Source organism: Oncorhynchus gorbuscha, linkage group LG16, assembly GCF_021184085.1.
Source record: "Oncorhynchus gorbuscha isolate QuinsamMale2020 ecotype Even-year linkage group LG16, OgorEven_v1.0, whole genome shotgun sequence".
NCBI classification, from domain to species: Eukaryota; Metazoa; Chordata; class Actinopteri; order Salmoniformes; family Salmonidae; genus Oncorhynchus; species Oncorhynchus gorbuscha.
Genome location: NC_060188.1, coordinates 80,254,583 through 80,271,553, shown reverse-complemented (window position 1 = coordinate 80,271,553; position 16,971 = coordinate 80,254,583). Strand labels below are relative to the sequence as shown.

The 16,971-nt window shown below is 45.9% G+C and overlaps 1 protein-coding gene across 4 annotated transcripts in view; it reads left to right on the top strand.

Moving 5' to 3' along the window:
* Positions 1–16,971, top strand: part of LOC123999160 (N-alpha-acetyltransferase 25, NatB auxiliary subunit-like) — a 40,301-nt gene that overhangs the window by 14,026 nt on the left and 9,304 nt on the right. For 3 of the 4 annotated variants that reach the window (XM_046304631.1, XM_046304633.1, XM_046304630.1), the window contains 12 exons: positions 471–643; positions 1,480–1,592; positions 1,718–1,925; positions 2,191–2,280; positions 2,531–2,711; positions 4,691–4,790; positions 4,891–5,042; positions 5,214–5,339; positions 5,413–5,656; positions 5,808–5,931; positions 6,109–6,174; positions 6,339–6,436. In XM_046304631.1, coding sequence (XP_046160587.1) covers positions 471–643; positions 1,480–1,592; positions 1,718–1,925; positions 2,191–2,280; positions 2,531–2,711; positions 4,691–4,790; positions 4,891–5,042; positions 5,214–5,339; positions 5,413–5,656; positions 5,808–5,931; positions 6,109–6,174; positions 6,339–6,436 — 1,675 coding nt within the window. The remainder of the gene's footprint in view (positions 1–470; positions 644–1,479; positions 1,593–1,717; positions 1,926–2,190; positions 2,281–2,530; positions 2,712–4,690; positions 4,791–4,890; positions 5,043–5,213; positions 5,340–5,412; positions 5,657–5,807; positions 5,932–6,108; positions 6,175–6,338; positions 6,437–16,971) is intronic. The other variant, XM_046304632.1, reaches the window with a different exon arrangement.

The following is a 16,971-nucleotide window of genomic DNA, read 5'->3' as shown; positions in this document are numbered from 1 at the left end:
AAACTTAGAAAGAGGGGGTGATCTAAAGATGCAACAACTAGGATGGGTTGCTAATATGATTAAGATTGTGCTTTTGGTTTCTGGACAATGAAGGATAGTTGATATGAAAGCCAATGGAACAGGAGAGCAATGGCACATGAGGAAGTCTTTCATAGGAGGTGCGCCGAGTAGGCTAGGGAAGTAAATATGAATACATTTGCCAAAATTATATCATTACTCCTGTCTATACATGAATAAAATAATTCAAAATACTCCACCAGAAAGCACCAGTCTGGAGTCTGGATGCCAGCAGAATCGAGGATCATAAGATAAATAAAATAAAAAAATAAAAATAAAATATATATATATATATATACTATTAGAAGAGGCCATTGCTTGTTAGAGATTCTGCTCTTGGTGGAAGTTTTACCTCGTAGAAGAGATGGGCTGATCAAACAAACTATCTTCTTTGCCTCCCCTTCTTTCTCTAGCTGTGTGGAGGGTCCAGTGCAGACCACTGTGGCAGAGGCAGTGAAGTTTGTGGTGGACAGGATGGAGGAGGAGGACAAGAAGGATTCTCGTCCTCTCAGAGGTCCCTACATGGCCTGCCTGGAACTCATACACAGACTGAGACAGAGGGGCTGTCCTGATGAGAAAGAGCTAGGTACACACACACAAACACACACTAGTGCTGCTGTTATTTTTGGAACTCGGTTCAATTATTTGAATTGCATTTGTTTTTCTGTGAGCTCGATGCACAGTTTCTCTAGAGATCAGATCGAACTGTGCAATGTAGTAGGGATTTGTAGTTTCCAAAAGGCCAATATTCTCCATAGTTTAGCGCAGAAAATGTGGTAATTAACTACAAGGACCATAATCCGTTGCGCGTCCGCCTACTTGTCCGATCTGTAGGGAGCTTATTATACCTCAGTGGTGTGGAGCACACACGGACACAGAGAGAACGCGCAATCAAGAGGGAAAGAGAGGGGCAGAAAGCAGTTGCTTTGGATTTATTCTACCTGAACATACTGCACATGATCTAAGTGATTGATAGTTGGTATTCAGCAGTCAGAAAAGTATGTATACTTTCGAAGAACTACTAAAATAGTGATTTTGTCTGACAACATAGGCAGCAGCTCTATAGAGATGTGATGACTTGGAATTAAATAAAGTCATCAAATAAAACAAATGTAATGTACACAAACTGAAATATTGAATTAAAGTAAATGAATGATAGTTAATAAGGGATAAGGTGTAATGGGCAGTCACTACCATCATGGGACTTTTATTCAACTTAATAGTTCTATTTTGTGCGATACCATTTAACCCACATAATGCATTTGTCTAAAAATGATGATTGAAACCGATATTGAAAACCGTGAGGATTTTTAAATTGATGAACCGAGACCGAACCAACCTCAAAAAGCACTCACGGACAACCTACAGTTTCCTTGGCTGTTGACAGTTTATTTGCATTGTGTTTTTATTGGTTGTCTACAGGAGATCCGTTGGAGTTGATGCTTCAGTTCTTTGGGAAGTTTGGAGACAAACCCTGCTGTATTACAGACCTGAAGATATATTTACACCTACTTCCCCCTGAGCAACACACACAGGTACACACACACCTGCAGAACACCACCAGTAGTGGGAATCTATCACCAAGCCCCTGATGAGTTGGACAATTCTGCTCCTCTCCTTACCTCTCCTATTCTCTCTCTTCCGCTCCTCCTCCCTGTAGTTTAAAAACCGTCTGGGGGAGTTGGTTCCGTTGGGGGAGGTGGGTGAGGATGGCTTTGGGTTTCCGGGGGATACGAAGGCGTTGCAGAGACACCTGTGTGTGTGTCAGCTGAGCCGGGTGCTGGGACTGCAACACACTCTGGACACAGAGGGCAAACTATGCCTCATCACAGAACTCAAAGCCCACTACCACTATGGACTACAGTTTGGTAAGGACAGCCATTCTATCGGCCCCTATCTTTATCTATCCCTTTCCGTCTAGCCATCCAAAATGTGATGCATCGAGCTTAAAAACTGCTGGAAGAGATGCAATGGCAATTTTGTGAAGAACCAGAAAATAGTTTCTGACATTAGTGTGTGTGTGTGTGTGTGTGTGTGTGTGTGTGTGTGTGTGTGTGTGTGTGTGTGTGTGTGTGTGTGTGTGTGTGTGTGTGTGTGTGTGTGTGTGTGTGTGTGTGTGTGTGTGTAAAACAGGGAAGTCTTGTCTGAAGACAGAGCTCCAGTTCTCTGATACGTACTGTCTCATGGTCGCTCACGTCTACATCGACCTCTGGACAGAAACTGGTGAATCATCTTCTTAATTTTTCTCTCTTTCTCTCACCTACCTGCCTTCTGCCTCTCTGCCTCTCTCTTTGCCTCTCTGCCTCTTTCTCTCTGTCTCCCTGCCTTTCTCTCTCTGCCTCTCTGCCTCTCTCTTTGCCTCTCTGCCTCTTTCTCTCTGTCTCCCTGCCTTTCACTCTCTGCCTCTCTTTCCCTCTCTCGCTCTTGGTTTCTCTGTCTGTTAACATACTGTGTGTGTCTCTGTGTGTGTTAGGCGATGAGAACATGCTGTGGCAGTGTCTAGGAGTATTAGAGGAGGGTTTGTCCTACAGTCCCTCCAACGCTCAGTTCAAACTACTGCTGCTGCTTCTTTTCTGTCACCTCGGAGCCTTCCAGCCCGTAGTGGACCTCTACTCCAGTCTGGATGCCAAGCACGTACAGCACGACACCATAGGGTGGGTCTCTAGTACACACACACACTCACAAGTTTTACTATCCTTGTGAGCTAAAATAGATTTCCATTCAAAATCCTATTTCCCTTAACTCCTTACAATAAACCTAACACCTTATTGTAAAGCCAACCCCTAAGCCTAATTCTAACCCTAAACCTAACCCCTGAGCCTAAAATAGTCTTTGTCCTCATGGGGGACCAGGAAGGGAGGATTTTCCTTGTTTCACTATCCATGTGGGGACTTCCGGTACCCATTAGGATAGTAATACACACACCCCAAGGTTTCCGTTAACTGGTAAAGGCCGGCTTTTGGCCCCCCCAAAAAATGAACAATTAGATTTTAAATAAAATAATAAAATCCCATTGAGAAATAATGCATTTGATCCTATATATTGATTTGAAAAGCCAAGCTGTTTTTAATGACTGGAGACCTTTATTAACCTTTATTTAACTAGGCAAGTCAGTTAAGAACAAATTCTTATTTTCAATGACGGCCTAGGAACAGTGGGTTAACTGCCTGTTCAGGGGCAGAACGACAGACCTTGTCAGCTCGGGGGTTTGTACCATGTCAGCTCGGGGGTTTGAACTTGCAACCTTCCGGTTACTAGTCCAACGCTCTAACCACTAGGCTACTCTGCCGCCCCACATAAATGACATGGTATCCTACTCTGCTGACACTGACTAGCAGATCAATAACAACCTTGTCTGATCCATATAAAGGCCAACTAAAAGGGGAGACACAAATACAATATGATGTCCATCTAAGCTGGAGGAGAAAATGATTGTCCAGAAACTAACAAAGGTGGCACTGACACAGACGGTGAATATGCACACTCACCGGGGATATGGCCAATGTTCTTCGCTGGTGCCAATAAGATTGCTCAATTAAGTTGAGACTTTTGATAACTAAGACAGATTGGTTTCTTTTCATTGTCTTCTCTTTACTTACGTACTTTATTGTCCCCATGGGGAAATGTTGTTGCAGTATCATGTACACGTTTAAAGTGGCCTTTAAATACAAAATTGACAATACAACTTTCATAAGTTACATACCAATAAAACATTAAAAAATGAAAAAAGACAAGCCTGCTGGCCTTACTGAGTCGATAGGAACATTGGCCCAAGCTATTTAGGAGGGAGATCACACCTGGAACAAATGATTGTCTCGTTCTGTTTTTCCTGATGAGGGGTGCCCTATACCTGCGCCCAGAGGGGAGTAAGTTCAAAGTCTGGGTACAGGGGGTGGCTTGGGTCTAGAATGATTTTGTGAGCCTTGCGGAGGGCCCTGACCTTAAAGATCTCATCTAGGCCTGTCTGTGACTCCAAGTACCTTGCTTGCTGTGGTGATAATTATTCTCAGCATATTTCTCTGGCTGACAGTGGCATTTACAGCAATAGTCATTTGTTTTCCAAACAGTTTTTTGGCGATTTGTACTTTTAAATATTGCGATATGCCTGGCTCGGAGCCTAAATGCTTTTCACTAACGATCGCATCTCAACGATCATCTATTTGGTATTTGCCGCGTGCTCTGCCCAAATTGCGGGCCCTTCTGACTGTAGGCTGTGATTTTAAAAACAATCCACAGCAAAATAATATTTAAGAAGTTAATGATTCTCTAATGCTTTCTGGTGTTGTAGCCACATTTCTGATGATTTTCTTTCTTTCTGTATAGACAGGAATAAGTTAATTACACTATATAATGTTGGTCATTTAATTCAACGCGCTGCCTATGTATTCTAACATCTTCCAATTGCTCAATGGAATTCAGTAAGAATGACGCACGCTGTTGCATCCGAGATGCATGTCACCATGAACTAAATGGTATTTCTGTCATTCTGAGAACTGGGTGGACGCCGTAATCTGGTTCCGCAACCATTTTTGGTCCAGTAAATGAAAATGCTCTGACAGAAACGCTGACACACACACACACATTAAGATTACCATAACCAATGTAGTAATCCTTATTCTCTCCTCTCTCCCAGGTATCTGTTAACTCGTTATGCAGGGTCGTTGGGGCAGTTTGCTGCAGCCTCCCAGTCCTATAACTTCTCCCTCAGGTTTTTCCACTCCAACCAGAAAGATGTGAGTCCCTGTCTCTAAGTATGTCCTAAATATGTCGTATATTCTGATGAGTTGTATTTTCTCACTTCTTCCTTGTTTCCTCTTTTCTGTCCTCCACCAGACCTCAGAGTACATAATCCAGGCCTATAAGTATGGAGCGTTTGAGAAAATCCCAGAATTCATAGCATTTAGAACCCGGCTCAACCAATCTCTGCACTTTGCTCAGGTCCGCACCGAGAGGATGTTACTGGACTTGTACACCGAGGCTGACATGTGAGAGTACACACACACACACACACACACACACACACACACACACACACACACACACACACACACACACACACACACACACACACACACACACACACACACACACACACACACACACACACACACACACACACACACACACACGTGTAACACATTCCTGTGTTGCTCTAGCACATCAAGTCTGGAGGAGAGTGTGAAGGCGATGGGTCTGTGTCCTGAGGAGGATGACATTCCCTGGGACAACATGAGGGACAACAGAGACCTGACGGTCCTCTTCAGCTGGGACCCCAAGGACCGGTACACACACACTTGTCACAAGTTCACAACATATTTACCCATGCCAGTCTGTAAAAATGTGTGTGTGTTCCAGGGAGCTGACTGAGGAGCATCGTCGTCTGTCTCTAGAGGAGGAGTCTGTCTGGTTAAAGGTTCGCTCTCTCACGCTCCGCCTCCTCGCCTCATTGGCTCTGCTCAGACACGCGCCCTCATCACGGAACTCTGATAAGACCAATGAGAATGGTGTATCGGCCAAAAGCTCCACCCTCCAGACCCTCCTCTCCCAGCTAGACCTGACACTACAGACCGCAGCCCAGATCACAGAGAAACAGACACAGGTACACACGCTTCACTAATAACTGTGTCATGTAATATGGTAGTTGGTTTACCTGAGTGCATACTGGATGGCCCCAGCATGAACAGAACCCACCTCCATGCTCTTACCAACTGAGCCACACAGGACCACTAACTGTTGTTGTGTTGTTCTAGTACCCGTTCCTGGGCCCTCCCTCCTCCCGCCTGGCCTCTGCTCTGTCTAGTGGCAGCTGTCACTGTCAGGCCTCTGCTCTGCAACTATCACTGACTCTTCAGGAACTAGAGACCACTGGACTGGGTAAGATGAGGGATGTAGACTTCCGTACCACTGGCCTCCAACCGTCTGTCCATCTACAGAAGCAGCAGGACTGGGGAGGAGAGCGATGGAGGAAGAGAGGGATGTGGGGATGTGGGAGGAGTCTAGAGAGAGGAAGGGGAGAAATGATGTCATGTTCTTTATAATTTCTCTTTCCAGACGACTCGTCAGAACTCCAAACCCAGATCTGTAACTCCTTCAAATCATTAATAGTACAACTCCAAGGTAAGACAGCAGAGCTCTTTAAAGATTACAACGGGTCCATGGTAATAATGACTGTGTAGTCAGCCACAGGAGATATCATGGCTTCGGGTTGCTAGTCGAGGTATCACTGGTGTAGTAGTTCCTTCTTATTCCCCCATGCTGATCTGTGCCCCTCCTCCCTCCAGAGCTGTTATCCAGATGTAAAGGAGAAGTGTTGCAGATGAAAAACAGCAGATTGATGACCCAGCCCTCCCTGTTAGAAACACTGGTCTTCTTCGTCGAGGTCAGTGTAGTCGCTCTAAGTATATATCACTAAAACATTGCTCAAATGGAAATGTAATAATAAGAAATACTGCAGATGCACAGCAACTGTGTGTGTAATACATGGTGATGTCTCCTGATCAGACTGTGTGTGTGTGTGTAATACATGGTGATGTCTCCTGGTCAGACTGTGTGTGTGTGTGTAATACATGGTGATGTCTCCTGGTCAGACTGTGTGTGTGTGTGTAATACATGGTGATGTCTCCTGGTCAGACTGTGTGTGTGTGTGTAATACATGGTGATGTCTCCTGGTCAGACTGTGTGTGTGTGTGTAATACATGGTGATGTCTCCTGGTCAGACTGTGTGTGTGTGTGTAATACATGGTGATGTCTCCTGGTCAGACTGTGTGTGTGTGTGTAATACATGGTGATGTCTCCTGGTCAGACTGTGTGTGTGTGTGTAATACATGGTGATGTCTCCTGGTCAGACTGTGTGTGTGTGTGTGTAATACATGGTGATGTCTCCTGGTCAGACTGTGTGTGTGTGTGTGTAATACATGGTGATGTCTCCTGGTCAGACTGTGTGTGTAATACATGGTGATGTCTCCTGGTCAGACTGTGTGTGTAATACATGGTGATGTCTCCTGGTCAGACTGTGTGTGTAATACATGGTGATGTCTCCTGGTCAGACTGTGTGTAATACATGGTGATGTCTCCTGGTCAGACTGTGTGTGTGTGTGTAATACATGGTGATGTCTCCTGGTCAGACTGTGTGTGTGTGTGTAATACATGGTGATGTCTCCTGGTCAGACTGTGTGTGTAATACATGGTGATGTCTCCTGGTCAGACTGTGTGTGTGTGTGTAATACATGGTGATGTCTCCTGGTCAGACTGTGTGTGTGTAATACATGGTGATGTCTCCTGGTCAGACTGTGTGTGTGTGTGTGTAATACATGGTGATGTCTCCTGGTCAGACTGTGTGTGTGTGTGTAATACATGGTGATGTCTCCTGGTCAGACTGTGTGTGTGTGTGTGTAATACATGGTGATGTCTCCTGGTCAGACTGTGTGTGTGTGTGTGTGTAATACATGGTGATGTCTCCTGGTCAGACTGTGTGTGTGTGTGTAATACATGGTGATGTCTCCTGGTCAGACTGTGTGTGTGTAATACATGTGTGTGTAATACATGGTGATGTCTCCTGGTCAGACTGTGTGTGTGTGTAATACATGGTGATGTCTCCTGGTCAGACTGTGTGTGTGTGTGTAATACATGGTGATGTCTCCTGGTCAGACTGTGTGTGTGTGTGTAATACATGGTGATGTCTCCTGGTCAGACTGTGTGTGTGTGTAATACATGGTGATGTCTCCTGGTCAGACTGTGTGTGTGTGTAATACATGGTGATGTCTCCTGGTCAGACTGTGTGTGTGTGTGTAATACATGGTGATGTCTCCTGGTCAGACTGTGTGTGTGTGTGTGTGTAATACATGGTGATGTCTCCTGGTCAGACTGTGTGTGTGTGTAATACATGGTGATGTCTCCTGGTCAGACTGTGTGTGTGTGTAATACATGGTGATGTCTCCTGGTCAGACTGTGTGTGTGTGTAATACATGGTGATGTCTCCTGGTCAGACTGCGTGTGTGTGTAATACATGGTGATGTCTCCTGGTCAGACTGTGTGTGTGTAATAGATGGTGGTGTCTCCTGGTCAGACTGTGTGTGTGTGTGTAATACATGGTGATGTCTCCTGGTCAGACTGTGTGTGTGTAATAGATGGTGGTGTCTCCTGGTCAGACTGTGTGTGTGTGTGTAATACATGGTGATGTCTCCTGGTCAGACTGTGTGTGTGTGTGTAATACATGGTGATGTCTCCTGGTCAGACTGTGTGTGTGTGTAATACATGGTGATGTCTCCTGGTCAGACTGTGTGTGTGTGTAATACATGGTGATGTCTCCTGGTCAGACTGTGTGTGTGTGTGTAATACATGGTGATGTCTCCTGGTCAGACTGTGTGTGTGTGTAATACATGGTGATGTCTCCTGGTCAGACTGTGTGTGTGTGTAATACATGGTGATGTCTCCTGGTCAGACTGGTGTGTGTGTGTGTAATACATGGTGATGTCTCTGGTCAGACTGGTCAGACTGTGTGTGTGTGTGTAATACATGGTGATGTCTCCTGGTCAGACTGTGTGTGTGTGTGTAATACATGGTGATGTCTCTGGTCAGACTGGTCAGACTGTGTGTGTAATACATGGTGATGTCTCCTGGTCAGACTGTGTGTGTAATACATGGTGATGTCTCCTGGTCAGACTGTGTGTGTGTGTGTAATACATGGTGATGTCTCCTGGTCAGACTGTGTGTGTAATACATGGTGATGTCTCCTGGTCAGACTGTGTGTGTGTAATACATGGTGATGTCTCCTGGTCAGACTGTGTGTGTGTGTGTGTGTGTAATACATGGTGATGTCTCCTGGTCAGACTGTGTGTGTGTGTGTGTGTGTAATACATGGTGATGTCTCCTGGTCAGACTGTGTGTGTGTGTGTAATACATGGTGATGTCTCCTGGTCAGACTGTGTGTGTGTGTGTAATACATGGTGATGTCTCCTGGTCAGACTGTGTGTGTGTGTGTAATACATGGTGATGTCTCCTGGTCAGACTGTGTGTGTGTGTGTGTGTGTAATACATGGTGATGTCTCCTGGTCAGACTGTGTGTGTGTGTGTAATACATGGTGATGTCTCCTGGTCAGACTGTGTGTGTAATACATGGTGATGTCTCCTGGTCAGTGTGTGTGTAATACATGGTGATGTCTCCTGGTCAGACTGTGTGTGTGTAATACATGGTGATGTCTCCTGGTCAGACTGTGTGTGTGTAATAGATGGTGATGTCTCCTGGTCAGACTGTGTGTGTGTGTGTGTAATACATGGTGATGTCTCCTGGTCAGACTGTGTGTGTGTGTGTGTGTAATACATGGTGATGTCTCCTGGTCAGACTGTGTGTGTGTAATACATGGTGGTGTCTCCTGGTCAGACTGTGTGTGTGTAATACATGGTGATGTCTCCTGGTCAGACTGTGTGTGTGTAATACATGGTGATGTCTCCTGGTCAGACTGTGTGTGTGTGTGTAATACATGGTGATGTCTCCTGGTCAGACTGTGTGTGTGTAATACATGGTGATGTCTCCTGGTCAGACTGTGTGTGTGTAATACATGGTGATGTCTCCTGGTCAGACTGTGTGTGTGTAATACATGGTGATGTCTCCTGGTCAGACTGTGTGTGTGTGTGTAATACATGGTGATGTCTCCTGGTCAGACTGTGTGTGTGTGTGTGTAATACATGGTGATGTCTCCTGGTCAGACTGGTCAGTGTGTGTGTGTGTGTAATACATGGTGATGTCTCCTGGTCAGACTGTGTGTGTGTAATACATGGTGATGTCTCCTGGTCAGACTGGTGTGTGTGTGTGTGTAATACATGGTGATGTCTCCTGGTCAGACTGTGTGTGTGTGTGTAATACATGGTGATGTCTCCTGGTCAGACTGTGTGTGTGTGTAATACATGGTGATGTCTCCTGGTCAGACTGTGTGTGTGTGTGTGTGTAATACATGGTGATGTCTCCTGGTCAGACTGTGTGTGTGTGTGTGTAATACATGGTGATGTCTCCTGGTCAGACTGTGTGTGTGTGTGTAATACATGGTGATGTCTCCTGGTCAGACTGTGTGTGTGTGTGTAATACATGGTGATGTCTCCTGGTCAGACTGTGTGTGTGTGTGTAATACATGGTGATGTCTCCTGGTCAGACTGTGTGTGTGTGTGTAATGGTGATGTCTCCTGGTCAGATGTGTAATACATGGTGATGTCTCCTGGTCAGACTGTGTGTGTGTGTGTAATACATGGTGATGTCTCCTGGTCAGACTGTGTGTGTGTGTGTAATACATGGTGATGTCTCCTGGTCAGACTGTGTGTGTGTGTGTGTAATACATGGTGATGTCTCCTGGTCAGACTGTGTGTGTGTGTGTGTGTAATACATGGTGATGTCTCCTGGTCAGACTGTGTGTGTGTGTGTGTAATACATGGTGATGTCTCCTGGTCAGACTGTGTGTGTGTAATACATGGTGATGTCTCCTGGTCAGACTGTGTGTGTGTAATACATGGTGATGTCTCCTGGTCAGACTGTGTGTGTGTGTGTAATACATGGTGATGTCTCCTGGTCAGACTGTGTGTGTGTGTGTAATACATGGTGATGTCTCCTGGTCAGACTGTGTGTGTGTGTGTGTAATACATGGTGATGTCTCCTGGTCAGACTGTGTGTGTGTGTGTGTAATACATGGTGATGTCTCCTGGTCAGACTGTGTGTGTGTGTGTAATACATGGTGATGTCTCCTGGTCAGACTGTGTGTGTGTGTGTAATACATGGTGATGTCTCCTGGTCAGACTGTGTGTGTGTGTGTAATACATGGTGATGTCTCCTGGTCAGACTGTGTGTGTGTGTGTGTAATACATGGTGATGTCTCCTGGTCAGACTGTGTGTGTGTGTGTAATACATGGTGATGTCTCCTGGTCAGACTGTGTGTGTGTGTGTAATACATGGTGATGTCTCCTGGTCAGACTGTGTGTGTGTGTAATACATGGTGATGTCTCCTGGTCAGACTGTGTGTGTGTGTGTAATACATGGTGATGTCTCCTGGTCAGACTGTGTGTGTGTAATACATGGTGATGTCTCCTGGTCAGACTGTGTGTGTGTGTGTAATACATGGTGATGTCTCCTGGTCAGACTGTGTGTGTGTGTGTAATACATGGTGATGTCTCCTGGTCAGACTGTGTGTGTGTGTAATACATGGTGATGTCTCCTGGTCAGACTGTGTGTGTGTAATACATGGTGATGTCTCCTGGTCAGACTGTGTGTGTAATAGATGGTGATGTCTCCTGGTCAGACTGTGTGTGTGTGTGTGTGTGTGTGTGTGTGTACATGGTGATGTCTCCTGGTCAGACTGTGTGTGTGTGTGTAATACATGGTGATGTGTGTGTGTGTGGTGTGTGTGTGTGTGTGTGTGTAATACATGGTGTGTGTGTGTGTGTGTACATGGTGATGTCTCCTGGTGTGTGTGTAATACATGGTGATGTCTCCTGGTCAGACTGTGTGTGTAATAGATGGTGATGTCTCCTGGTCAGACTGTGTGTGTGTGTGTACATGGTGATGTCTCCTGGTCAGACTGTGTGTGTGTGTGTAATACATGGTGATGTCTCCTGGTCAGACTGTGTGTGTGTGTGTAATACATGGTGATGTCTCCTGGTCAGACTGTGTGTGTGTGTGTGTAATACATGGTGATGTCTCCTGGTCAGACTGTGTGTGTGTGTGTAATACATGGTGATGTCTCCTGGTCAGACATGGTGATGTGTGTGTGTGTGTAATACATGGTGATGTCTCCTGGTCAGACTGTGTGTGTGTGTGTAATACATGGTGATGTCTCCTGGTCAGACTGTGTGTGTGTGTGTGTAATACATGGTGATGTCTCCTGGTCAGACATGGTGATGTCTCCTGGTGTGTGTGTGTGTAATACATGGTGATGTCTCCTGGTCAGAGACATGGTGATGTCTCCTGGTGTGTGTGTAATACATGGTGATGTCTCCTGGTCAGACTGTGTGTGTGTGTGTAATACATGGTGATGTCTCCTGGTCAGACTGTGTGTGTGTGTGTAATACATGGTGATGTCTCCTGGTCAGACTGTGTGTGTGTGTGTGTAATACATGGTGACGTCTCCTGGTCAGACTGTGTGTGTGTGTGTAATACATAGTGATGTCTCCTGGTCAGACTGTGTGTGTGTGTAATACATGGTGATGTCTCCTGGTCAGACTGTGTGTGTGTGTAATACATGGTGATGTCTCCTGGTCAGACTGTGTGTGTGTAATACATGGTGATGTCTCCTGGTCAGACTGTGTGTGTGTAATACATGGTGATGTCTGTGTGTGTAATACATGGTGATGTCTCCTGGTCAGACTGTGTGTGTGTAATACATGGTGATGTCTCCTGGTCAGACTGTGTGTGTGTAATACATGGTGATGTCTCCTGGTCAGACTGTGTGTGTGTGTAATACATGGTGATGTCTCCTGGTCAGACTGTGTGTGTGTAATACATGGTGATACATGGTGATGTCTCCTGGTCAGACTGTGTAATACATGGTGATGTCTCCTGGTCAGTGTGTGTGTGTAATACATGGTGATGTCTCCTGGTCAGACTGTGTGTGTGTGTAATACATGGTGATGTCTCCTGGTCAGACTGTGTGTGTGTGTGTGTAATACATGGTGATGTCTCCTGGTCAGACTGTGTGTGTGTGTGTAATACATGGTGATGTCTCCTGGTCAGACTGTGTGTGTGTGTAATACATGGTGATGTCTCCTGGTCAGACTGTGTGTGTAATACATGGTGATGTGTGTGTGTGTGTAATACATGGTGATGTCTCCTGGTCAGACTGTGTGTGTGTGTGTGTAATACATGGTGATGTCTCCTGGTCAGACTGTGTGTGTGTGTGTAATACATGGTGATGTCTCCTGGTCAGACTGTGTGTGTGTGTAATACATGGTGATGTCTCCTGGTCAGACAGACTGTGTGTGTGTGTGTAATACATGGTGATGTCTCCTGGTCAGACTGTGTGTGTGTGTGTAATACATGGTGATGTCTCCTGGTCAGACTGTGTGTGTGTGTAATACATGGTGATGTCTCCTGGTCAGACTGTGTGTGTGTGTAATACATGGTGATGTCTCCTGGTCAGACTGTGTGTGTGTGTGTAATACATGGTGATGTCTCCTGGTCAGACTGTGTGTGTGTGTGTAATACATGGTGATGTCTCCTGGTCAGACTGTGTGTGTGTGTGTAATACATGGTGATGTCTCCTGGTCAGACTGTGTGTGTGTGTGTGTGTGTGTGTAATACATGGTGATGTCTCCTGGTCAGACTGTGTGTGTGTGTGTGTGTAATACATGGTGATGTCTCCTGGTCAGACTGTGTGTGTGTAATACATGGTGATGTCTCCTGGTGTGTGTGTGTAATACATGGTGATGTCTCCTGGTCAGACTGTGTGTGTGTGTGTAATACATGGTGATGTCTCCTGGTCAGACTGTGTGTGTGTGTGTAATACATGGTGATGTCTCCTGGTCAGACTGTGTGTGTGTGTGTAATACATGGTGATGTCTCCTGGTCAGACTGTGTGTGTGTGTAATACATGGTGATGTCTCCTGGTCAGACTGTGTGTGTAATAGATGGTGGTGTCTCCTGGTCAGACTGTGTGTGTGTGTGTGTGTGTGTGTGTGTGTGTGTGTGTGTGTGTGTGTGTGTGTGTGTGTGTGTGTGTGTGTGTGTGTGTGTGTGTGTGTGTGTAATACATGGTGATGTCTCCTGGTCAGACTGTGTGTGTAATAGATGGTGGTGTCTCCTGGTCAGACTGTCTGTCTGTCTGTGTGTGTGTGTAATACATGGTGATGTCTCCTGGTCAGACTGTGTGTGTGTGTGTAATACATGGTGATGTCTCCTGGTCAGACTGTGTGTGTGTGTGTGTAATACATGGTGATGTCTCCTGGTCAGACTCTGTGTGTGTGTGTGTAATACATGGTGATGTCTCCTGGTCAGACTGTGTGTGTGTGTGTAATACATGGTGATGTCTCCTGGTCAGACTGTGTGTGTGTGTAATACATGGTGATGTCTCCTGGTCAGACTGTGTGTGTGTGTGTGTGTGTAATACATGGTGATGTCTCCTGGTCAGACTGTGTGTGTGTGTGTGTAATACATGGTGATGTCTCCTGGTCAGACTGTGTGTGTGTGTGTAATACATGGTGATGTCTCCTGGTCAGACTGTGTGTGTGTGTGTAATACATGGTGATGTCTCCTGGTCAGACTGTGTGTGTGTGTGTAATACATGGTGATGTCTCCTGGTCAGACTGTGTGTGTGTGTGTAATACATGGTGATGTCTCCTGGTCAGACTGTGTGTGTGTGTAATACATGGTGATGTCTCCTGGTCAGACTGTGTGTGTGTGTGTGTAATACATGGTGATGTCTCCTGGTCAGACTGGTGTGTGTGTGTAATACATGGTGATGTCTCCTGGTCAGACTGTGTGTGTGATGTGTGTAATACATGGTGATGTCTCCTGGTCAGTCTCCTGGTCAGACTGTGTGTGTGTAATACATGGTGATGTCTCCTGGTCAGACTGTGTGTGTGTGTAATACATGGTGATGTCTCCTGGTCAGACTGTGTGTGTGTAATACATGGTGATGTCTCCTGGTCAGACTGTGTGTGTGTGTAATACATGGTGATGTCTCCTGGTCAGTAATACATGGTGATGTCTCCTGTGTGTGTGTAATACATGGTGATGTCTCCTGGTCAGACTGTGTGTGTGTGTGTGTGTGTAATACATGGTGATGTCTCCTGGTCAGACTGTGTGTGTGTGTGTAATACATGGTGATGTCTCCTGGTCAGACTGTGTGTGTGTGTGTAATACATGGTGATGTCTCCTGGTCAGACTGTGTGTGTGTGTAATACATGGTGATGTCTCCTGGTCAGACTGTGTGTGTGTAATACATGGTGATGTCTCCTGGTCAGATGTCTGTCAGACTGTGTGTGTGTGTAATACATGGTGATGTCTCCTGGTCAGACTGTGTGTGTGTGTGTGTAATACATGGTGATGTCTCCTGGTCAGACTGTGTGTGTGTGTGTAATACATGGTGATGTCTCCTGGTCATGGTGATGTCTCCTGGTCAGTGTGTGTGTGTGTAATACATGGTGATGTCTCCTGGTCAGACTGGTGTGTGTGTGTGTAATACATGGTGATGTCTCCTGGTCAGACTGTGTGTGTGTGTGTGTAATACATGGTGATGTCTCCTGGTCAGACTGTGTGTGTGTGTAATACATGGTGATGTCTCCTGGTCAGACTGTGTGTGTGTGTGTGTAATACATGGTGATGTCTCCTGGTCAGACTGTGTGTGTGTGTGTAATACATGGTGATGTCTCCTGGTCAGACTGTGTGTGTGTGTGTAATACATGGTGATGTCTCCTGGTCAGACTGTGTGTGTGTGTGTGTGTGTGTGTAATACATGGTGATGTCTCCTGGTCAGACTGTGTGTGTGTGTGTGTGTAATACATGGTGATGTCTCCTGGTCAGACTGTGTGTGTGTGTGTGTGTAATACATGGTGATGTCTCCTGGTCAGACTGTGTGTGTGTGTGTAATACATGGTGACATGGTGATGTCTCCTGGTCAGACTGTGTGTGTGTGTGTAATACATGGTGATGTCTCCTGGTCAGACTGTGTGTGTGTGTGTAATACATGGTGATGTCTCCTGGTCAGACTGTGTGTGTGTGTGTAATACATGGTGATGTCTCCTGGTCAGACTGTGTGTGTGTAATACATGGTGATGTCTCCTGGTCAGACTGTGTGTGTGTAATACATGGTGATGTCTCCTGGTGTGTGTGTGTGTGTGGTGATGTCTCCTGGTCAGACTGTGTGTGTGTGTGTCTCCTGGTGACTGTGTGTGTGTGTCCTGTGTCAGTGTGTGTGTGTGTGTAATACATGGTGATGTCTGTGTGTGTGTGTGTGTGTGTGTGTGTGTAATACATGGTGATGTCTCCTGGTCAGACTGTGTGTGTAATAGATGGTGGTGTCTCCTGGTCAGACTGTCTGTCTGCCTGTCTGTGTGTGTGTGTGTGTAATACATGGTGATGTCTCCTGGTCAGACTGTGTGTGTGTGTGTAATACATGGTGATGTCTCCTGGTCAGACTGTGTGTGTGTGTGTGTGTGTGTGTAATACATGGTGATGTCTCCTGGTCAGACTGTGTGTGTGTGTGTGTAATACATGGTGATGTCTCCTGGTCAGACTGTGTGTGTGTGTGTGTGTAATACATGGTGATGTCTCCTGGTCAGACTGTGTGTGTGTGTGTAATACATGGTGATGTCTCCTGGTCAGACTGTGTGTGTGTGTGTAATACATGGTGATGTCTCCTGGTCAGACTGTGTGTGTGTGTAATACATGGTGATGTCTCCTGGTCAGACTGTGTGTGTGTGTGTAATACATGGTGATGTCTCCTGGTCAGACTGTGTGTGTGTGTGTAATACATGGTGATGTCTCCTGGTCAGACTGGTCAGACTGTGTGTGTGTGTGTAATACATGGTGATGTCTCCTGGTCAGACTGTGTGTGTGTGTAATACATGGTGATGTCTCCTGGTCAGACTGTGTGTGTGTAATACATGGTGATGTCTCCTGGTCAGACTGTGTGTGTGTAATACATGGTGATGTCTCCTGGTCAGACTGTGTGTGTGTGTAATACATGGTGATGTCTCCTGGTCAGACTGTGTGTGTGTAATACATGGTGATGTCTCCTGGTGTGTGTAATACATGGTGATGTGTCAGTGTGTAATACATGGTGATGTCTCCTGGTCAGACATGGTGATGTCTCCTGGTGTGTGTGTGTAATACATGGTGATGTCTCCTGGTCAGACATGGTGATGTCTCCTGGTCAGACTGTGTGTGTGTGTAATACATGGTGATGTCTCCTGGTCAGACTGTGTGTGTGTGTAATACAT